This window comes from Mesoplodon mirus (genome assembly GCF_964341445.2).
Source record: "Mesoplodon mirus genome assembly, chromosome: 1".
Lineage (NCBI taxonomy): Eukaryota > Metazoa > Chordata > Mammalia > Artiodactyla > Ziphiidae > Mesoplodon > Mesoplodon mirus.
In genome coordinates, this window is record NC_138976.1 from 35,317,451 (window position 1) to 35,341,561 (window position 24,111).

Genomic DNA, 24,111 nt, shown 5'->3' on the forward strand with positions numbered 1-24,111 from the left:
AATCTGGTCTGCCCTGAGCTCTCTCTTACAGCTGAATGTTGCAGTGAGATTTCCTGTGCTTTCAGCAGGTGATTCTGCCTTAGCCTCAGGATCCAGAAATAATAGACAATGGGAAGACACCTCCAGGGGTGGGACCCAGCTGACTAGAGAGTTAGCCAGTGCCAGTTCTGTACAAGCCAAACCACCAAGAAAAGGCAGATCACTTTTTTTTTAATTATTATTTTGGAACACAAAGTACTCTTTCTATATCCAAGAGTTTCCATTTCAAATGGCAAATCAGATTATCCCTTTGACAGAAGGCTTCAATTAAAAGCCCAAGTCTCTGGATCTATTTTAAAGCACATTCTCCTTCTTTGGACCTGGTGCAGGTCTTGCTTCTAAGAGCTTCTCTGTTTTGGCTTACATAATGCTTTGTGACCCAGGCTTTGATGCCTACATGGGAATCATTTTGTATCTGGAGGTCCTCATTGGCAGGCTCTTGATATAAGGAAGATTCTGTTTTCCTTTGGGATTTGAAAACCCAGAAATAGACATCCTTCTCATTTGACTTCTCAAGACACTGGATGTTATAAAACAGAATCAGGGCTGATAAGTAGTATCAGGATAAAGTTTATCAGAGAAAATACTTACACGTTTATTTTAGTTCTGAAAGTTTTTGTCTCAAAACCCCATAATAAATGTGGTGTGTGTGGCTTTCTTTAACTTCTGCAGCTCCTCTGTGGGACATTGGTCCACTCAACTGCATTAAGCAGGGTTTCCCAGAGCTCAGGCCAGGTGGGCTCATCCACCAAGGCCATTCTCTCTCTACCAGCCCAGGCTCCAGACTGCCAGAGGGCACTCATGAGCCAGGGCCAGGGGGGATGTAGCTGCTTCTCAAAACCAGATGCGCCACTGGAAAAGGGCCCCGCCGGGCCTTCTCGCTGGCATCTTAAAGACAAAATGTCTCTATTGTATCTGTAATATGGAAAAATAACAGAGAGCTGCCAGAAGGACTCTGAACGTGCCAAGGAAAAACCAATAGTGCAGGGCCACGATGTGCCTACAACCCACGCAGGACACTCAGGGAGGACGTGGTGTTTGGTGCTGACCCAGCCTCTCTGCTGCAGGGGAGAGGGGAGCCTCAGCATTTGCCGAGATTCCATGATGACGGTTAGTCTATAACTCCAAGCCCTTTCCTGCTGCAGCCATGGGAGGGCAGTGATGCAGCTCATCAGGCCAAGGGCCGGTTTTCCTTTAGAGCTCGAGACCATTTCAGTCCTTGGAACATTTTCAATTACGGCCTCAAGACATGAGGTTCAAACTCATGTCTTGGCCAACTCTTTACCATAGACCATCAAAGGGGACACAGCTGGCTGCAGCTGTGTTGCCTCCCTTGCCCCGAGAAGAGGGGCCGTCTGGTACCTCTAACAGTCAGGCAGTTGCAGGGAAGTGACCAAAAGAGAGGTGGGCAAGAATGGAAAGCCGAGGGTCTATCTAACCCCTTGCAGACTCTAGCCCCTGGGCTCCCTCAGCTACTTTTGCTCATAGTTTCACAACTAAATGTCACTCAGTTTTTTCAGTCCAGCCTGTGACGCCACATTCATGCAAAAAGGTTGACTTAGGATATCCTCGGTGTCATTGTAGCATCAATGTCAATCAGTGGAAGCCTTTTTTGCTTCTCATAATAGTCCCTGTCAAGCACGGCCTCCTCATCTCTTGCCTGGGTAAATCTTAATTGATCTTTATGCTTTCTTTCTGCTTCTCTCCCCTACATCCACCCCCATTCTCCACATAGCTGCCAGTGTGGTCTTTCTGGAACGTGGCTGATCCGATCGCGCCCTTAAAACAGACAGACAGACAGACAAGAAACTTAAATGGTTTCCTTTTGCCTTCAGGACCAAATCTAAACTCCTGAGTGTGGCATTCAAGATCCATCACGTCCTGGACCCTCCCCTCCCCATCACTCTTCCCATCATGAGCAAACTCGGAAGAGGCCAGTCTTACAGAGATGCTTGAACCTCCTTGCGCATTTTTGCCCCAGAGCATCTGTGTCCACACTGTCGCCTTGGCCCATAATGCCCTCTAAACACCTCTCTGCCTTGATCATTTTTTCTCATCCTTCGAGATCCTACTGAAATGTCCCAAACTCCTGATTTCCTGCCCTGCCCACTCCCTAAGCAGAGTTAGTCAAGCTCTCTTCTTTGCATTCCCGCGGCATTGGGCACTTCCCGTTAGAGCTCTACAAAGCACTATTTTGTAAATGTTTATACACCTGTCTTCCCCATGAGATGATGAACTTCTTAAAAGTAGATGCTGGGTAACTATCACTGTACTAGCTCAGCACATGCTTGATAAACAACTAATGAAAGACCCAGCATATTTCAACATCTCTTGGTAAGCCAGAGAGACCCAAACACTGGTGTCTGCTTTAACCACTCGGGCCAGGAACTGCTTCTGTTTTCCTTTTAGGCGTTTTCCTCCAGCCAAGTACCTGATCTCTGAGCCTCATTTATACCTCGACCCAAAGCCACCAGTGCAGCCCTGGGCTCCAGAGAGGAAGGGGCAGGGTTCTGGAGCTGCGCCTCTGAGAACAGGCCAGGGAACAATGGCAGGAAGTGTCCTAGTGGGAAACAATCAGCCAGGCACAGCCCAAGTGGAGGAGCTTCCTGATTGGCTTGATTTGTTCTGAGCAGGAACTCTTAGAATAACTTTGGAATTATCCCCGTGGGATGACAAGTTTCTCCGCAGAGGAGGAGCTGTCACCTGGTAATGTCAAGCATGGAAAACACAATTAGAAAAAAAACAAAGCCTGAGAGAAAGATTCCTTTAGGAAGATCCATTTGGATTTTGCAGAGCCCCCAGCTCCTGCCACGGCATCCCAGGGCAGCCTCCTTCAGAGTCTCCTCTTTGGGCACAGTTGAGCCATCACCTGTGCCTTCCAGATGGAGAGCATTCTCCTCTCTAGGGCTCAGAGGCCAGAGGCGCTATTTGTCCTTAGGTGCCCTGTTGGGCAGCTCATGGAAGCCCAGGGTGTCAGTGGCCACAGGCAGCAATGCCCCCTTTCAGAACCACAGTCCTGCAGGAGACGCTGATTGAGCGCTGGCTGTGTACAAAGCAGTGTAGACACTGTGGGGAGCATAGCAGTACACCAGCAGCTGTTTCCACTCTCACAGCATGTTGATTGCCAGACCATGTTCTATTCTGTGGAAAGGTCCACCCCAGGCAAGGACGGGGGAGGAGGAGGGGGAGGGGCTCCCCATCAGCTCAAGCCTCAACCAGGGTAGCTCTCCCTGATCAAGATGCTGGAAAAGAAAATTCTACAGCAAAAAGAGGAAACCCTGGAAACCTTTGGTGTGGGAGCGGTTTCATTTGCTCTTGGAAGGAGGCGGCACAGGGCAGCAGTTAATTGCCTAGGCTCCACCGTATCTTGTAATAAACAATAATGGAAAAGAAGTGAAAAAAAAGAATATATATATATATATGTGTGTGTGTGTGTGTATATATATATATATAACCAAATTGCTTTGCTATACACCTGAAACTAACACAATATAGTAAATCAACTATACTTCAATTAAAAAAAAGAAAAGAAAAAAGAAATCCTAGGCTCCAGCAGCGAGCCGACCTAGGTTTGGATCCCAGCTTACCACTGACTGGTGGCAGATCACAAGTTACTGATCCTCTCTCAACCTCTGGCCTGTCAACTGTCAAGTGTGGATTATAGTAGTAGTTAATATGCAGATCGCAGCTAATTGAATAATGCTTACAAACCATGCAGCACATTGCCTGGCCCATGGTAAATGCTCACCCAATGTTAGCTGTTTTTACCACTACTCCTCTTGGACATTAAATAATTTTTACCCATGAATGACTCATTGATGGACCAACTCAGGTATCTTGAAAGCACTCTCAGTCTCCCCAGAGTAACCTCCAGTAGAGGACAACAGGCAGAAATGTATTGACCATCCGCAATGTGGGCATTTATAAAAGCTGTGGCTGAAGCCCTGTGGATGCACACACACATACACACAGAGGCTGACAGGAAACTCTTAACTCAGCAGGAAAGCTATCACAGGGTGCTGGATTTAGGCATAAACAATGAATAAACAGGGATTTGGAAGAGAGGAATGCGCCACATAAACAATTTTCACCATCAGATATGAAAGACCATATGCTTCCTGCATGAAGGGGTGAATTCAAAGAGAATCACAGGGGGAAATGAAGTAAACGCAGAGACAGTCCATCATTCTCACCCAATTTCTGCACATCTATGTGTACTCCACCTGTGGTTTTATTTAGATGAGCCCCAGAGTAAATAAGAACAGTATGGGGCCTCCCTGGTGGCGCAGTGGTTGAGAGTCCGCCTGCCGATGCAGGGGATACGGGTTCGTGCCCCGGTCTGGGAGGATCCCATATGCCGCGGAGCAGCTGGGCCCGTGAGCCATGGCCGCTGGGCCTGCGCGTCCGGAGCCTGTGCTCCGCAACGGGGGAGGCCACAACAGTGAGAGGCCCGCATACCGCAAAAAAAAAAAAAAAAAAAAAAAAAATAAGAACAGTATGTTACACTTACACCACACGTGCGTGTACACACACACACACACACACACACACAGAGTCAGGTAAAATTATATATTTGAGATATTTGGGAAGAGTGAAAAGTCTAGAAAATACAGCAGCTACCTTCTACATTATCTTAGGAGAAAGCAAATAAGACAAGTTTCTTTTTAATCAGTTGCTTGTACTAAGTCCAGAGTTGCCATTATTTTTAATTTTTTTAAGAATCATTTTTGACCGAAGGAGTTGAGCCAAAGGGTGTGTCTTGAGGCTACTTTCCATTGGAAAACAATGTATGCATTCATTTACTCAACCAGCATTTCTTGAGAGCTTTCACTAAGCCAGGTTCCTTGTTAGACACAAGCTAGCAAGATGCTAGGAGCCATGTGCAAAGAAAGATAAAGAAGAGATGATTATTATCCTCAAGAGGTTTGCAAATGGGAGTTGGGAACAGAACCCCAAATCCATAAAAAAGTGTTTAAAATACCGTGGCATAAAATTGGTGGTGGAAATATGTCTGTAAGATATGGCAGCGAGAAAGCATGGGAAATGTATCAGGGAAGACTTCCAGAAGGAGATGGTACCTGAGCAGATTAATAAGTAGAATTACCCAGGGAGCAAACTGACAGAACTTAGCAGCTAATATACGTGTGTGGTGTTTACCAGAGAGGGGCAAGTCAGAGGTCAAGGTAACATCCAGAGGCTCACAGACATAGAAAATAGACTTGTGGTTGCCAAGGGGGAGGGAGGGATGGATTGGAGTTGGAGGTTAGCAGACACAAACTGTTATATACAGGATGGATAAACAATAAGGTCCTACTGTATAGCACAGAGAGCTATATTCAGTATGCTGTGATAAACCATAATGGAAAAGAATATGAAAAAGAATACGTATATATATAACTGAATCACTTTGCTGTACGGCAGAAATTAACATTGTAAATCTACTATACTTCAATAAAATTAAGAAAAAATAATAAAACAAACAAAAAACAACAAAAAAAGATAACATCCAGGTCTCCATCTTAAATAGAATGGATTAGTGGTGGTACCAGCAGCTGAACTAAAGAATGCCGGAAGGAGGAACAGCTTTATGGAGAAGATGAGTTTGGTCTTGCATATGTTGGGTTTGAGATACTTATGGACCATCCAGGTGGAGACACTGAAAATGCAATTGTATGTAGAGACTGGAGTTACAAGAGAGGCTGAAGATATAGGTTGGGTAGATATAAGTCAGTGTGTAGGTGGGAATTAAAGCACGAGGGTGGACATGATTAGTCAGGGATAAAATGTAGAGCCAAGTGAACATTAAACGAAGAAGTAGAAGAGGCATGCTTATTGAGAATGTGGTATCCTGGCCTCTGAAGGGGAGAAGGAGTGGTCCAAAGCGTTTTATAAAGGGGAGAAGTCAATAGATTCACACTGAAGAGTATCCATTAGACGTGGCAGTTAGGATGTCACGGACTTTAACAAGATCAGATACAACAGCATGGCGGGTGCCATAACAGAGTGGAGTAAGTCGAGGGGTGACTGGGATGTGAGGAAGTTGAGGCAGCAAGTGGCGAGTGCTATTGGGGAAATCTGGAGGCGAGATTCAGCGGTAATTGGAACAGAACGCAGGGTCAAGAGAAGTTCACCTGTTTTTGGTGTGAGCGAATTTATTCTAAAGGGACTAAACGGGAGGAGGCATCTTGGAGAGAAGTTGAAGCTATGGCGGAGAGGGGATCATGGATAAAGTGCCATCCCAGAGGAATCGGCACAAGGTTAGGTGCACAGGTGGAGGTCTTGGCCTTCAGCAGGAGAGTCTCTGAGTCAGAGGCTGGAGGTGAAAGGCTGGATGAGACTTTTTCTCTTCCTGCAGAAAGGGATATTTCTTGGGAAGAAAGGATTTAAGCTACTGAGAAATGTATTGCTTTGAAAGGAGATCATTTCATTTTCATGTAATCAAAACTCTTTCTTTCTGATGAAACAGACTCAAACAAGAATCACATCCGAGAAATCAATGCTCAGCACTGGCTTGGAAATGATTTTCTATAGAAGAAATCAACTTGCACAGATTCTGACAGTATGAGCCATGTGATTCCAGATAAGATAAATATACAAGAAAAGAATAGGCTGGTTTCCAGGGGCTTAGGAAAACTGATGGAGAGAGAAATTTTCATTCATATTTACTTGGGGTTAAATTTGCACCAACATCAGTAATGAAAAGTACTAATATGTCCCAGCTGTTCACTCAGATAAAAATAGAAAGTAATCCAATATTTATTTTTTTCAATGAATATACAAATTTTAATACATTTGGCGGGGTGGGGAAAGTAGCAAAACCAAGCCGAGATTTTTAAACTGTATTGAATAGCACCATTTCCAAGTTAGTTTCACTATAGAATCCTTTAAAAGTGTGTTCTTGCTTTGCTTTGCTTTTCGTTCACTCAACAAATATTTATTGAGCGTCTGTATATACAGGAAAGAGTATAAGGTACAGTAATAAAATAAAATAATAGAATATGATAATAAAAATAATAAAATATTGTCCTGTTTCTCAATAAGCCTGTACTCAGGAGAGGGATAATACAGGTAGGGTTGGGGAGGATAAATACATTTTTAATGCTCTACTACCAGGTGGGGTGTACCAAGTGCCTAAGAGGTCTAAGGATGCTATGGGGATTTGGAAGGAGTGAACACATTAGGTTGAGGGGATTGAAGGAAAACATTACTACGGAAACACTTTGGGCTTTGATTATTAGGTGTATCCAGTAGATAGAGTTGGGAGAGGAGAGTCATTCCAGGCTTTTTCACAGAGCAGCCTGCTGTTGGTTCTGGCTGGGACACAGGGGAAGGTGTAAGGCTGGGAAGGCGTGAGAGCAGAGGGTGGAGGGTGTGACAGGAATTCCACCTAAGAAGGTCAATCCGATTCGGGGAAGGAGACGATGGAGAACCATCAAGTCAACTTTTCAACAAGGGAAAGGATATGAGCTATACTTCAGGAATTCTTAAAGGCACCATTCTCTTCTCGGCCATATTTCTGTCTCGGTGATGACGTAGGGGAAAAAAAATGAAATGGGCTTGAGTTTCCACTGACACCTTGCAGTCAAGGAAGGTCCTGTTCTTTCACAAGGAGAAGTGGAAATCCTGTTTATTTAAAGGCCATTAACCTTTTTCACAGTAAAATACCAAATGATCTATGGTGATTCCAGATATACTCATCTGAGTAAAAGGAAACTGTTTCCTTACAAATTGAGTCACAAATGAAAAATATTTGGGGGGTGCCATAGAAACGCACTGTTTTCCTGAAATATGGAAAATGAATTTTGTAGCATGTATGTGTGTGAAAGGAAACAGTATTCTGTACAGTGTCCTACCTGGAATATGGAAACAGAAAGCTATTAAGATAGATAGATAGATAGATAGATAGATAGATAGATAGATAGATAGATAGTCAGTCTTAGAATGGAGGGGTTAGATAATCAGGTCCCAGGCAGAATTGAGGATCCAGGCAGCAGGAACTAATGCGACGGCCTTCAGAATCCTGCTATAGGAATGATTGACCACCCCCCTCCCAATTTTTCTCCGTTCCTGGGCGGCTCCTTCCAAGATGCAGATTTCTGGGCAAGAGTCCAGTTGACCTAGAGTCCAGTTGACCTAGTTAATATTTCCACTCCTTGGCCAGGGATACGAGGCTGTCTGATCAATAGTTTCACCAAATCCACAAGGTACTCCAGAGAGATTGTTTCCCAGTGGAGGAGCTAGATGCTGTTCCTCGAAAAGAGCAGGGATCCTGGGCAGGCAAAATTAATAATGCCCACCACCTTAGCATCTGTCACCAGACTCACTTCTGGACTACGAGTAACGTATATTCTGCTCCCCCTCTGCAACCAGAACTCCAGGGTCATGGGTGAGCTCCACGTTGCTGAGTCTTACGTGTAGTGGTGATTAGCTCACTGTACTGCAAAGCTGGGAAGGTCTTTCAAGTGTATGGACAGCCCAGTCTTGGCTCTCTTCCTGGTATGATTCAGCTGGCAAAAGCTGTGAGCATCAGACTGACACAAACGTCCCAGTACCAACATACCAGAGATGCTAAGACATGGATGATTATTATTGTGCAAAGAGTAGGAACTTCCCTGCTGAGACTTTGGATGGGGCAGGGATGTGGGGTGGGGTGGGATGAAACACAGACCCAGCTGAGCCCCATTTTATAAGGGTTGATTAGCAGGAATGAATCGCATACTTCACGATTGCCCATTTCTCCCTTCTTTTGCTGCTGAGACATTAATGAGGCTCTAGGCTCTGATTATCTATGGCCCCACATCCGCAGTGTGCTTCAAGGAGCATTCCTTCAAAAGTCAACAATACATGGTAAATGTCTTGCATCACTTAGGATTAAAGGTGAATGCGAGTAACAGAGACCCACAGTAACAGTGGCTTAAACAAGATGTTTATTTCTCCCTCCAGGAAAAATCCACAGGTAGGCAGTCAAGAGCTGTGTGGTGGCTGTGTGCTGGGAATCCCTCAGGGACCCAGCCTTCTTCCAGCTTAGCCCTCTCCTATCTTTGTTCTCAGAGTCCAAGATGGCAGTGAGAGCTTCACCTGCACATCTGTGCATTTCAGGCAGAAGGATGAAGGAAGGGCTGAAAGAAGAAAGGGCTACAGAAGGTTCTAGAAGCTGCCCTACAACACTTTGGCTTACATCCCTTTGGCCAGAATATGCTACCCATGGTTGCAAAAGATGCTAGGGAGTGTGCACATTATTCTGTGTGCCCTATGCCCAGCTTAACTGTAGGGGTTACATCGAACTGAAAGAAGGGGAGGATGGGAATTGGTGAACAACTCACAGCCTCTTTTATGTTTTGCCTTGTGCTGGATGCATAAAGAGGCGGGCAGCTTTCCTATCCTCTGAGGAGCAAACATTCTCCCTGAGGTTCTTGTTTTGGCAGGTTGGTCAGACAGGCACCCCACCTGACTGCTCAACTATGAAATTGCAGTTCTAGGGGAGAGAACAGGCCTGAATTCAGCACCTTGGGCTGGTCTGTCAGCATCTCCTTTTCATTCTGGAAGTATTTACTAAGACTCTAATGCATGTCGCCTGAGCAGCAATGGTTGACCTGTTCACAGTTTATGTGTGTGACCTGGGCCCATGTCCCTCGACAGTGAGGAAAGCTGTAATGGGTCCATTGTGAGGAATAGACTGGTCTTGCTCAGGGCTTGTTCAGAAATGTCCTTAGGGTCCCCAGGATTTTGTGAAGTTCCTTTACCGCTCCCCTTGCCTCAGCTTTTCGTTGGTGCTGAGTGGGCTCTGTGAAGAAGCCCAGAAGTCCCCCTTCCTCTTGGTCACTCTCCCCTTTCCTCTTCTACTCTTCCCACCGCCCCCCACCCACTTCTGGGCCCCAGTTCGTATCACCCATGCTCCCCACTGAGTAGTGAGTTCCATTTGCCTTGGGTCTTCCCGTTTCCCAAATGGAGTGCCCACAAGTCAGGGTGTTAGCTAAACTTGACCTCTGCACTTCCAAGGGATGGAACTCAGACCATGAGTGAAAGCTGGTTAGCTTTCACTGACCAGTGCTGATGGTGAGCCCTGTTCCAAGAGGAAAGGGCTGCCTTGGGAGGTGGTGAATTCCCTGTGTGCAGAGGATTTCAAGCAGAGGTAGGATAACTGCTGGTTGGAGAACAGTTCAGGGGCTTCATGTTTCTGGAAATCAATGCGATTAAATGGCTTCCACTTACAGCCTGACCTTCTGTGGTTCTGTGAGCATGAAAAATCCATTGTGTTGCCCTATGCATTCTTGAGGAAGTGAGGGAAAAGGAGAAATGGTCCTAGGGAGATAGTTGAAACCAGTGGCAAAGAGTCCTGGTTCTCTAGTACCATGGTCCAAATCCTGGCCCCATTATCTTTGTGACCCTGGGCAAGTCAGTAGCTTTCTGTATCTCATGTCCTTCATCTGTGTAATGGGAGTGAAAGAAGTCCTATTTCATAGGATATTGTGAAGGTTAAGTATCATAATGCATGTAAAGCACTTAGAACGGTGCCTAGCACATAGTAAGCACTCAAAATCCTCCTCATTATTACGATTGTTACATATAAGCAGTATATACATAACAAAAACAACATTAGGATTGTTAGTATCATAACAATTATTCTAACCATCACTGATGGAGAAAGAAAAAAATGAAATACACCTGAGTTTATAGGCAAAGCCTTTTCCAAACAGTAAGACTGTTGGAAACCCAGTTTGTATTAGTCTGTACTCTTTTGGATTCCACTGAGAAATGCCATGCGAAGGGAACATTGATTGGCTCCTATGAGTAAGAAGGGTAGAGGTGCCACAGAGAATCATGGGAAGCAGGAGCTAGAGAATCAATGGGCCAGGGTCCCTCTCACTCAGCCTCTCTTGTTCTCGTCTCTCTTTGCTTGAGCCTTGTTTTCTGCCACTGCAGATGAGGGAAGGTAGGGTCCCAGCAGGGCCTGGAAGGCCAGGTATTTCTGGCCCAGTCCAGGCCCAGCAGAATGAGAGCACAAAGTGAGCAATGGGGACGAGGGACAGGAATATTGGGGACGTCTCTGAGGCATCTTGCTGAGCTGTGTCCATTGGAGGGCAGAGTGTGCAGTGATTGAAAAGACCATGCAAGGCCACATGCTCCTGGGTGAGGGAGGGACATATTACATTCTGGGCCTCGGTCTGTGATGTCTCCTCTGCCTGGCACGTTTTCTTCTCTTTCCACCCGATGAAGGCATCCTTCAAGGCCCAGCTAACATAACACCTCCTCAAGTCAAGTTTTTCTCACCACTTTGTATCTGTTGGAAATTGCATTCAGCTGTAATCACAATAGTGGCTTAAACTCACAGCAAGAAATCTGGAGCGAACTGTCCAGAGCTGGTGTCGTCACTCCAGGGTGCTAACTAGAACCCAGGCAATTTCTCTCTTTCTGCACACTCAGCCATCCTTAGCAGACTCTTGCCCCTCTGGACACAAGATGGCTACTCCACCTACAGCATCATATGCCTTATGGTAGGCAGAGTAATGGATCCCCCCCCCCACAAAGTTGTCACCGTCCTAACCTTCAGAACCTGTGAGTATGTTAGGTTACATGGCAAAGGGGAATTAAAGTTATAGACAGAATTAAGTTCTCCAAACAGCTGACTTTAACATAGGGAGATTACCCTGGATTATCTGGGTGGGCTCAGTCTAATCATAAGGATCCCTAAAAGTGGAGAGGAGGCAGAAGAAGAGAGTCAGAGGGAGATGTGACTGGGGAAGAATGGTCAGAGAGCTACAGCATTGCTGACTTTGACGATGGAGGAAGGAGCCATGAGGCAAGGACTGTGGGTGGCCTCAGGGAGCTGGAAAAAGCAAGGAAACGATTCCTCCCTAAAGCCTCCAGAAGGGAACAGAACTCAACCACCTCTTGATTATAGCCTGTTGATACCCATGTCAAACTTCTGACCCACAGAAGTGTAATATAGTAAGTTGATATTGTTGTAAGCTACTGTGTTTGTGGTCACTTGTTACAGCAGCAGTTGGAAGCTAATACATCTCTCTAGCACCAGGTCCCTGTACCAGGCAGGAAGAAGGGAAAGGCTGAGGGCATATGCCAGCTTTCCCAGAAGTCTCGCCCAACAATGTTTACATACATCTCATTGGCCAGAACTGTCCTGTGGCCACCCTTCTATGCAAAGGAAGCTGGATGTGTAAATTTTCAGCTGGGTACATTGCCACATATCCCCCACAAAATAAGGATTCTGTTAGCATGGGAGTAGGGGAGAAGAGATCTTGGGCAGGCAACTTGGAGTCCCCGGAGGAACTGACACTTTTCCAAATCATTGTTCTTTCCTCCAGCTCTTTTCGGGCTCTCTTGCAATTTATGTGTTTACTTGGCTATTCTCATTACTTTACCAAGAGCTCGCCTGAGCAGACACCTTGGCTGATTTAGCTCTCTGTCCCTGATGTTCAGCGCAGTGCCTGATGGAAGGAAGGTGCTTGTATTAAGTTGGATGGATGGATATATACATGGACTTTGAAATGAGAGAATGATCTATGCACTTTATAGCGCCATAGGTCCTTTGTATTTTCCCATTACGAAGGTCTGTTGGGGTTAGGTCAATTTTATGAGACCATTTGGCCAGGATTGCAACCTCATCTCCAGTAAATTGAATGTGCACAGCTGCAGTGTGTCACCTTTCTTTACTGTCTATTACAGTCTGCTGCTTGCTGAGGAGAAACTGAGCAAGCCAGTCAGAGGCTGTTACGTGCACATGCACCTGTCTCAGCCTAAAGAGCCTTGGTTAACCTTGAGTGTGAATTACACTTCCTGCTAATTCTTTATTTTTAGCTTGGCTCCTCCAGGGAAGACTGCATTAGATTTCCATCATGAAACTACAAAACATTGACATTTCTAGCCCAACTGGGATGACTCTTATTAACCCCATGACACTCGGTTTCTTGGGAAGCTCCTCAGCCCTGGGACTCAGGTTTTCCATGAAAAGATGTCAGTCTGGGCTGTCCAGTGCCCACATGTGCATGTGTAGAGAAAGCTGCTGCTTGGATCTGACTCACTCAGACTTATATAAGCTGTCGATTTCCTGAGTTCATTCCCTTTGGATGAAACTCAGGTGGTGTTATCGTGAAAGTCTAGTTTTGTTGCTTTTTTTTCCTCTCTCTCTCTCCGTTCCTTCTCAGTTACACAGTATCACGACCCAAATCTTTAGCACTTGATCTATATAGCCAAGAGCCCTGAAACCCATAAGGCCCGGGCAGTGGACACAATTGGGCCAGCCAGTGGGCATCAGGTCACAGAGAATTCTTAATCACTTGAGCCTGCTTCATCGGAAGAAGTGAGTTACTTATAGTCAGCCTCTTTTTTTTTTAAGTCAGATATTTTTTGTTTGTTTATTTATTTTTGGCTGTGTTGGGTCTTCGTTTCTGTGCGAGGGCTTTCTCTAACTGCGGCAAGTGGGGGCCACTCTTCATCGTGGTGCACGGGCCTCCCACTATCGTGGCCTCTCTTGTTATGTAGCACAGGCGTCAGACAAGCAGGCTCAGTAGTTGTGGCTCACGTGCCTAGTTGCTCTGCGGCATGTGGGATCTTCCCAGACCAGGGCTCGACCCGTGTCCCCTGCATTGGCAGGCAGATTCTCAACCACTGCACCACCAGGGAAGCCCCCAAGTCAGATATTTTTAACCCAACTTTTTTCCAGAATCCCTTGTAGTGCCTGACTCTTGAGTCCAGCCAGACAGGCTCCATCAGTGTTGGTTGAATTGAATGTAAATCGATATTGTGCCCATTTTAACCCCCACTCGACCCAGGAGAAGCTGGGACCCCAGCTCCTTTCCAGTGCCACAGCCTGTGAAAGGCAGCCTTCTCAGTGCTAGGCCAGAGGAGGCATTTTTTTTAAGTGATTTACTGTTTTTATTCTGATTAGATAAGGAATACATGAGGTTTTTTTTAAATTGGGGAAATATTGAAAATTATAAAGACGAAAATTAAAATCACCCAATAGCTCATTACCCAGAGACAACTACCATGGATATTTTCCTATTTTCTCGAGCTTAACGCTCATGAAGGGGTGCTCTGTATCCCTCCTGATTTCTCTAAGGATTGAGGGAAATGGGGAGAGGGTAGATTATAGTCCTTCTAATCTTTTAGCTTCAGGTATTATTGGGATATACATACACATACATATATACATATATTTATATAGATTTATATTATTAGGAAATATATCATTAGGATATAATATATATAATACACACATATATAATATATATCTCTCTAACATACACATATGTATATTTTATTAACATCTTTATTGCGTATAATTGCTTTACAGTGTTGTTTTAGTTTCTGCTGTATAGCAAAGTGAATCAGCTGTACGTATACATATATCCCCATATCCCCTCCGTCTTGTGTCTCCCTCCCACCCCTCTAGGTGGTCACAAAGCACAGAGCTGATCTACCTCTGCTATGCGGCTACTTCCCACTAGCTGTCTGTTTTCCATTTGGTAGTGTATATATGTTAATGCCACTCTCTCACTTCGTCCCAGTTTACCCTTCACCCTCCCTGTGTCCTCAAGTCCATTTTCTACATCTGTGTCTTTGTTCCTGTCCTGCCCCTAGGTTCTTCAGAACCTTTTTTTTTAGATTCCATATGTATGTGTTAGCATATGGTATTTGTTTTTCTCTTTCTGACTTACTTCACTCTGTATGACAGATTCTGGGTCCATCCACCTCACTACAGATAACTCAATTTCATTTCTTTTTATGGCTAATATTCCACTGTGTATATGTGTCACATCTTTTTATCCATTCATCTGTCGATGGACACTTAGGTTGCTTCCACGTCCTGGCTATTGTAAATAGTGCTACAATGAACATTATGGTACATGTTTGAACTGTGTCAGTTAGCTGTTGTCACAGTAGTGCTCTGTGACAAACTACTCTCAAACTCAGTGGTTTAAAACAAAAATCATTTGTACTTGCTCACACTTCTGTGAGGAGTAGGCTGGGTGTTGGCTGATCTAGGCTGGGCTTAGCTGAGTGGCTCTAATTGAAAGTGCAGGTCTGACTGGGCATGGCTTCTGACTCTGGGTTGGGCTCCTGTCCACTCCCCACATGTTCTTTCCGGGGTGCAGGCTGAAGGGACAGCAGCTGCCCAGAGAAGCTGTTCTCTTGGTGCCAGCAGAGGCACAAGAGGACAAGCCCAACGGGGCAAACACATTCCAAACCTCTGTTTGTGTAGTGTCTGCTAACATCCTATTGGCTAAATCATGTCACATGGCTGCACCCAAAGGGGCAGGGAAGTACATCCCACCCACCATGAGGCCAAAGCAAATCATGTGACCCAACATCAGTGGGTCGGGGATGTATATACTCTTCCCATGGAGGTGAAGGAGGAAGGGAGGGAATTTGTTTTAGAATAATGGAATCTACCCACATCCTAGATATCTGCTGAGGTACTCGGTTTTTTGAGATTCAGATGAAATCGCTCAGAATTCACCTGGCCAGTGCTATCATCCAATCTCTCCAGGAAACCTCTAGCCCAGAGCTCCTCTACCCAGTGAATTAGTTCCATTTATAGATCATTTGAGTTGTCCCTATTCCATGCTCATATTCCTTTCCTTGATTCCTCCCAAAGTAATTTACACAGATGTGTGTAAAGGGTTTGCTGAACATTTGGAACAGCAAAGGTTGATATCTCTTTGTTTATATATTGGTGTTGCTTGGCCCCTCTCCTCTAGATTCTGTTTGCATTTCAGCCCACACACAGCCTCTCAAGTCAAAACTTGCTGAAGAATTACCTGGGTCTCAGAAATCCTGAAGATCTCATCTTGGCTGAGCTATGACTTTTTTGCAACTTGGTTCAGCTTTTTTCATTCATTCAACATACTTGTATTGAGCATTTGTGCCCTCACCATGATGAATTTATACTCTAGTAGGGAAAATTAACAACGTGTGTATACTCTAACACAGGGTTTAGAACTATTAAACCTTGGCAGTGTTGATTTGGGGGGGGGCAAATCATTCCTTATTGTGGGGGGTGTCCTGTGCTTTGTAGGATGTTTATCAGTTGCTACCCACTAGATGCCAGTAGCACCACCTCTACTCTCCTTGAGTGATGGATAGCCACAATATCCCCAGACATTACCAAATATGCCCTGGGGGACAAAAGCACCTTGGTTGAGAACCATTGCACTAACATATAGTAGACTTGATAAGACCTCTGGTCTTATTATTTCCTGGTGGTGAATCTGTGAAAGCCTCATGGGGTGGATGATCTCTGCATTAAGACTTCAAAAATGATTAGGGTTTAGAAATGAGTTTCTTGAAGGAGGGAAAATCATGGGGCACAAATGGACAAATAAGGAGTAGCTCTGTCTAAAGCATAAAATGAAGTAGACTTATTGGTAAGAGTGGAGGCTCTATAGGTATTAGGAGGCTAGATACTGTCATCATAAGGACTACCACTTTCACTGTGAGGGAAATGATCAGTATATCTGAAGCTGTGTTCATTTGGAGGGGATACCATTACACATAGTGTTTGTCTTCATAACCCAAAGTAATTGCTGCAAAGTCTTATCCTTCCAGAGGTCATTTTCCTGATGCCTAGTAAGGAAACAGAAAAGGCCTCTGAGGGATACAGTGCAAAAATCCCATGCCTATATCTTGGTGTTCCTTACCCCTCAGAAGATCTTACTAGCCAGTTCCCAACAGCAGATTAGAAGATGGAAGAGGAGGAGGGGGAGGCAGGCATAGCCTCTGCAGAAAAGCTTCCAGCCCGACAGAGGGAAGGAGACCAAAAGCAGAACTGAATGAATGAACGAATAAATTCAGACCAAACGATTTGGAAGCATAATAATCTGGAGTCCTGTAGGCAGGGGAACATCCATCCCTTCATAACCTCCAAAGGCATTGGTGGATTCCAGCACCACCCTAGTATACCAGCACACTCAATGTGTAACAAGGCAGGGCATATGTGAAGTACTGTAGAGCCCATGTGGCTAGAGTTTAGCACCAGTTAGGAGCAGGGTCTAAAGTTACACTTCCTGGCTTGAACCCTAGCCTCAAGGCACTGCACCAGTAAACTAGTTCCTTAACCAAGCCAAGCCTTCATGATCTCATCTGTAAAATGAGAATTCCCGGCTCATAGGGTCATAGAGTCATCGGGAAGGTTGAATACAATAATCCACATGAATTCTTAGCTCAGCTCTTGGCACAGATTTAGTGCTCAAGAAAAGTTAAATGGTTATTACTGTCATTTCATTGAAAGAATAGAGCTGCCAAGACTTCCCCCAAATCATCACTGTAGCTGCTGTTCTGGAATATTCCCAGAGTCTCCTGGCTGTGCTGAAATTTCCTTTCCAGGAAATAGATAAGTGGGTTGTAATCACTGAGAAAAGTTTCAGAAGAGTGGGGGCAGTCATATCAGTCCCTTCCATCTCCTGTCTTATTGGTAGTAGAGTTAGGCCACTGAGGAAGGTGACAGCAAGTTCCCAAGGGTACTGGCCATCAGCCATTTCTCGGCAACATATTCCCTTTGAGCAAGACTGGCTCTTCACCCTTGGCCAAGCTGACAGAAGAGCAGTTATCCTGAGATAGGAGAATATGAAGCTGCTCTCCAGCAGAAAGTATGTCCTATGCTATGTAAAGCCATCTACCTCCAAGTTAAGAATGTACACGTGAAGAGAAGGGGAGGCACCAAAGCAAACTGCAAAGTGGCGGCAGTGATCTGGTGGCAGCACCTCTGGGTTGGTTTCCTTTGATCAGTGTCTGCTTAGTGGCAAAGCTGGAAACACAGGATGCTCTGTGAGGTAAAGCCTTGGCCGGGTACCACAGCATCATGTAAAATGCAGACCGCCAGGAAGTCACCCAGCAGCAAGAAGCTGCTCTCTGGTCCAGGGGTGGAAGGACAGTAGAGTAACCTGTCCTCTGTTTGTGTGTTTTCCAGGCTGGAACAGGAAATACAAGCACTGGAAAGTGAAGAGTCCCAGATATCTGCCAAAGAACAAATCATCCTAGAGAAACTAAAGGAGACAGAAAAATCCTTCAAGGACTTTCAGAAGGTGAAGAAAACAAATGTGATTTCTCTCAGTTATATCCCTGAGGAAGTAAGCACTAGTAGAATGGTGCCAATTGGAGAAAAGGCCAGTTGGTATTGATGAGAAGACTAAGCCACACACTCTGAGGGGCAGATGCGTGAGGACCAGTGCCACCTCTGAAGCTGAGAGTGGCCTGTCTTCAGGGGTGGGTCCACCTGACCCACCAGAAGCACAGAGAAGAGACATGAAATTAACCCTATCTCCCTATGGTCCAAACCCTTTATATGCCTAATGCCTGAAAAGTCATCTCCCATTAGACTCTAGAATTCTAAAACCAATTCTTATGAAGCAATTAAACAGACTCCCTGTGGCTTTAGTCTTTCCTTTATAAAAAGGCCAAAGACAAAACCATATCAAATGGGCATGAACTCTAAAAACAAAGCGTCAGTGAAACATGAAATTTTACCGTACAAGCATGCCTTGGAGGTATTGCAGGTTTGGTTCCAGACCACTGAAATTAATCAAATATTGCAATAAAGTGAGTGTCATGAATTTTTTGGTTTCCCAATGCATATAAAAATTATGTTTATACTATACTGTAGTCTATTAAGTATGCAATAGCATTATGTGTAAAAAAATGTGTATGACTTAATTAAAAATAATGCTGTTGGAACAATGGTGCTGACAGATCTGCTTAACTGGGGGTTGTCAAAAACCTTCAATTTGTAAAAAATGCAATATTGAGGCCCAATAAAATGAGGTATGCCTGTCTGTGAAAACAGATGGTACTGTGTAGCAAAGGGAGAATCCATAAAGCCAGCAGGCTCTGAATAACTCAGGACCCTCCCTCCACTTTATAATACGTGTTTCCTCAGGTACCCAACAGTTGATAGGAAAGCAGTCTAATCACATTCATTTTAAGATGGGATTTTCTGATATCACTTCTCCAACACAACCAAGGGTATTTGCCGAATAATTGAAATATATCTCTTGTAGGAGAAATTCGATATAAGGTGGGAAGGGTAAACCTTTCTCTTAAATTTCAGGATCCCAAACAAATTTCCCAGAAGGAAAGAAAGCATGGGGTTTGCCCACCACAGTCAAGTTCTGGGGGAGAAAGATGGGTTAAATGAGAGAGGGGTCATCTCCCCACGTGTGTAGTGACGCTCTGCCCTGCTTTTGTTTCCACAGACCTTCTCCAGTACGGATGGAGGTAAGTGTAAGCACTCTCTCCCCATCTGTACCTGAATATTTTCATGCATCAACTTAGTGGGTTTCATTAACACAGGCTCACCAGGAGACACAATGTGTTGGTTTGTAAGGGCATCAGAAAGAAGGGGAGTGCTGTTTGCAGGTGCTCAGGAGGGCCACGCCCCCGGTCTCCTCTGCCTCTCCTCTTCAAGGACCGCTTCTTGACCAACTCTTTCTAGGCTTACACAATTGGCCTGGCTCTTCTCCTTCCCATTTGGTCCCCAAGGTTCACTGCTTTGATCTCTCTTGAAATATATTCAGCCAAGAGTGCCAGCCTCAGGACCAGTTCCCTGGTAGGGATGAGGCCACTGGTGCTGGTGGTTACGTCTCCAGGTTACAGTATACGGCAGGAGCCCATCATCTGATGTTTAGGAAACCTTCCTAAGGCCTCTGGTTTTACTTTGAATCAGAAAACTGCAGTTTCTCCAGCCTTCCAGGGAAACAGGGCTGGGCAGAACCTCCCTCCCTGTGGGGCATGGTTGGCCAGGAGCACGTGAAGGGTGGGAGCAGGGCCCCGGCTTCCTGAACCCCATCCTGGCAGGAGTGGGCCTTCCTCTGCTCTCCCCTCCCCTCCCCTCCGCTCTCCTTCACTGGGGCCATGTGATGAACTTGGGATTGTGTGCTTCTCAGCCTTCACCGTGCTCCTCTGTTAGCTACAAACTCATGAAAACCACTTGATTCCCTCTTTCACTCTGGCCCTCAGCTAGACCTGTCTTAAAATGCCGGGACTTGTCGGAAGATCAGATACCATCTGCTCACCTGATTCTTATGAGGTCAACCTCTAAATTAGGAAGATGATCAGGAGCTAGAATAAGTGTTGGCATCAGTGTTTTCCCAATGTCTTTTGGAAATATATGGTTAAAGATTTTAAAATGCAGAGATGGATAATGCATTTATCTGGATTAGCAAAGATCCTTGCAATAACGATAATTCTAACTTCAGCAAAAAAGAAAATAAACAAAAAAACTGGTTTGTCTGGGTTCTCACCACCACCCTCCAGCAAGTAAAAGGCAGGGGATCTGGATTTTGGCTCCTTGGGTGATCTTTGGGAAGGTATTAAATTAAATTCATGTGTCCAGTGCATGTGCTCAGAGGCAAGTCAGGGTCGAGCAAGCAGGGACTCCAGGAGAAGGACTTTCAGTAGTTCTAGAACCTTTTCTAGGGTGTGGCCAAATCAGGACATTTGTTCTGTGCTTTGGGAGTGGAGCATGGACTGAAGAGGTGGCCTTGCCTGTTTTGGGGAGTTGAGGGTGGCAGCATGGGAAGGATAGCGGGCTTTCCCTCGTGCTAGGGCTGCACAGAGGCCGTGTACATGACCAGCAGTAACACAGTGTCAGACACTGACCCACAGATACCCACATATTGGAAGCGTGCACATCAACTTTTTATGCTTTCACTTCTTTTTCTCTCAAACCAGGGCCTTTCCTAGACTTCCCTCTCTAATTAGGGAAGGGATGGAGCCTGCATGTCATGTCCCAGGGAAAGCTGTGCGGGCCATGGAGACCCATGTAGTCTATGACTTGTTAACAAGCATCCAAGAAGCCATGTTATAAACTCTCACTGCTCTCTTTTTCATTTTCACCCTGAACTTCTCTCATTTCCTCCTGTACTATGTACTTCCCACTATTTTCGTCTGTTCACCTAAGTAGTTCATAAAGATGGTAAGAAACACGATCGTGACTGAGAAGGGAACCTACAGAGAAAAATCACCTTCATGATTCCATCCTTCATCACTTTTTGACAGGATGGGTGAGCTCAGGCTTAAAAGGATGCAAAAGTCTCAGGGATCCCAAGAAGTGGCCAGGGAAAAGTTTCCATGGCCTTGTCACCCTGGATGATGATTCCTACCGTGTCTGGTTATAACTAAGTCTGGGGAGACCTTTCCATTACACCACATCTGCTGGCAAAGGAAAGTTTGAAGGAGGAAGCACGTCCTTCCACGAATGCAGTCAGTGTTTATAGGCCACTCTGTGGTCTGAGGGTAAAAACTCATCATGAAGCACATCCAGTTCAGGGACTTTGGGATGTCTGATTCTTTTCTCTTTCTTTGATTTCAAAGTGCCAAGACCCTCTTAGAATCAACCAATTGTTGTTACTGAGACCTAACAAAAAAATGATTGTAGGATAATGATGCTTAGGACAAATACCCAACTTCTGAAACACGATGATTACAGAATCCAGGCCCAACTGAAATTATATAACTGTACAAGATGCTGCAGATAATCAGCAGAAGCATCTCTAGTTTAATGAGTTGCCAAGGAGTCGGCAGCTAGCATGTGCATGTGTAACGACCGCTGTTCAGGTACCCTGTGCATGTCTCCCTGTGCTTTCAGAGAAAGCAAAGGTACTGGACTGTTGGATCACCAATGGTTTATTGTGGGGGGTTTTAATATAAATTTATTTATTTATTTATTTATTTTTGGCTGTGTTGGGTCTTCGTTCCTGTGCGAGGGCTTTCTCTAGTTGCGGCAAGCGGGGGCCACTCTTCATCGCGGTGCGTGGGCCTCTCACTATCACGGCCTCTCTTGTTGCGGAGCACAGGCTCCAGACGCGCAGTCAGTAGTTGTGGCTCACGGGCCTAGTTGCTCCACAGCATGTGGGATCTTCCTGGACCAGGGCTCGAACCCGTGTCCCCTGCATTGGCAGGCAGATTCTCAACCAGTGCGCCACCAGGGAAGCCCCACCAATGGTTTTTGACTACATGGTAGCCTTGGCAATCAAGAGCAATGTATTCCAATCTGGCGTAGAATTTCTTGGCAACATACGTTCTGATTCCCCCTCACTTCTTCCCCATCCCACATACACACTTATTATATGGTAGAGTCCTCATCGATTGGGTGGGTTGTTTTTACTGCCCTAAATAGGCACAGTGTTTTGTGTAAGTATAAATTGCATGTGGTATGTACCTAGAGCTACCTCTGTTCTTTACCCACCGAGGAGCTGGTGTGAAACCCTTGGCCAGAACTGGCAAAAAAAAATATCTGTCCTGGGCCCATCTCATCCTTGCTGTTTGAGACTGATCTTTGTAGATTTCCATCCCATCCCAGTCTGGGGTGGCCTGGGACCTTTCCCACATCAAAACTCTCATACCAGGGACTTCCCTGGCAGTCCAGTTCCTTTGCAGGGGGCACGGATTCGGTCCCTGGTTGGGGAACTAAGATCCCGCATGCCACAGGGTGTGGTTAAAAAAAAAAAAACTCAAAAAACAAAAAAAACACCTTCATACCAATTGTTGGGACAGCTCAGTGTGTCTTCAGTTGCCCAGAAGTCACGATTTCAGGAGAGTTTTCATCAATTTTGTTTCTCTAGCTTTAGCTATTTATGTTCTTCATAAAGATTTTAGCAGTGCCAGAACTAATGAGAAGCACTCATGTTACATCTCTGCTGTGTAAGTGACTGTTCTCTGCCTTCTCGGATGGTGGGAAGAAGCATGATAGACCACCCTGACTTTGGCAGGAAGAGGGCAGTTTACTGACTGAGGCCACATGAAGAAATCTCCCTGTGGAAGCTTCGGAGGCCCTGTTTCTTATTCCTTGTGTTGGTCTATCAGACACCCTCCCTGCTGCAGAACCTTAGGGTTTACTACTTAATGATATATTGAGGGGTTGCCCTGTCCTTTTCCTCATGCCCCACTCCTTGCCACCCCCTTATCTCTTAGCAGAAGCCATGGCTCCCCAGCCCCACAAGAGCTGCTGTCCTCAAGCCTGTAGCCAGTGACCACTGGGCAAAGGTAACTCCATCACCCACTCACATCTGGCAGGGAGCAGCCTCTGGGGGAACCTGAAACGTAAGCAATAGGAATCACATGCAGAGTTCCCCACCTGTGAGTGGCTTTTATTTCTAGCTGCTAAAACTTTCAGTATGCAGAGATGTCCTTGAAATTCTATATGTAGCATAGAATGTACCAGACACGTGTGACCAGTCCACAGAGTCTTACCTGGTCCTAATGGCTTGAGTCTCCATCTCATTTGAATGCAGGAAGTCAGATTTACTGTGATTGCCATTCCCCGGATTTCTGGAAATCCTCAGGGAAGCTCAGAAGTTCTGCACATCTGCTCTGGTCATCTCTTGTCCCCTAAACTGTCTCTCTAACCCCATATTGCTGCTCCCTCCTTCCCATGGGCCACTGTTAGCAATCTCCCTCTACCCCCTCAAGCCCCACTTATCCCCAGCTGCTGCTATCTCTGGTCCTGCCTTGTGCTACCTTGGGGCCCAGACCCTTCCCACAGCTCCCCAGAGTGAGAGCATGAGGCTGCAACCTAACTTGAGGAATACTAGCAGGGCAGCTCAACATGGAGAATAATGGGCAACTTTGGACATGTGGCCACACTCAGAGGCTCTGGCTCCAATCCAGGCCCCTTTCAGAGGGTCCCTACAGGCTGCTTCATGGCCATCTCCCAGCCCACCATCATCTCAAAGGCCCATCTTCCTTGCAGTGAAGGACTTTCAACCATGTCTGTCCGACCCAGGGCCCAACTCCAGCACACATGAGGCCCCAGGGAGAGACAGTAACCAGAGCCTCACTCCAACCCAGGGCCTGCCTGCCTGCTGACTCCTGACTTCCTGTTCCGTCTCCCCAAAGAGTTGATATAGACAAAGCCATTCTCTTAGAGAAACTCCACCCCCATCCATTCCCACAGAGCGTGTTCTTTGCCCTAAGCACATGATGGTCCAATGTCAGTATATTCTGGGTTATTCAGACAACACGAGTCAGCAGTGGTCTAGTCGGCATATAACTGAACTAATCCTAATCTGGTGTCTGTTCGCAGTCCTCTCCTGCATGAAATTTAAAAGAGAAAAA

At 45.6% G+C, this 24,111-nt stretch overlaps 1 protein-coding gene across 9 annotated transcripts in view; it reads left to right on the forward strand.

Annotated features, from left to right (window-relative positions):
- PALM2AKAP2 (PALM2 and AKAP2 fusion) overlaps window positions 1-24,111 on the forward strand; it is a 628,408-nt gene that overhangs the window by 386,883 nt on the left and 217,414 nt on the right. For all 9 annotated transcript variants that reach the window (XM_082627559.1, XM_082627558.1, XM_082627560.1 and 6 more), the window contains 2 exons: window positions 17,969-18,083; window positions 19,251-19,272. In XM_082627559.1, coding sequence (XP_082483685.1) covers window positions 17,969-18,083; window positions 19,251-19,272 — 137 coding nt within the window. The remainder of the gene's footprint in view (window positions 1-17,968; window positions 18,084-19,250; window positions 19,273-24,111) is intronic.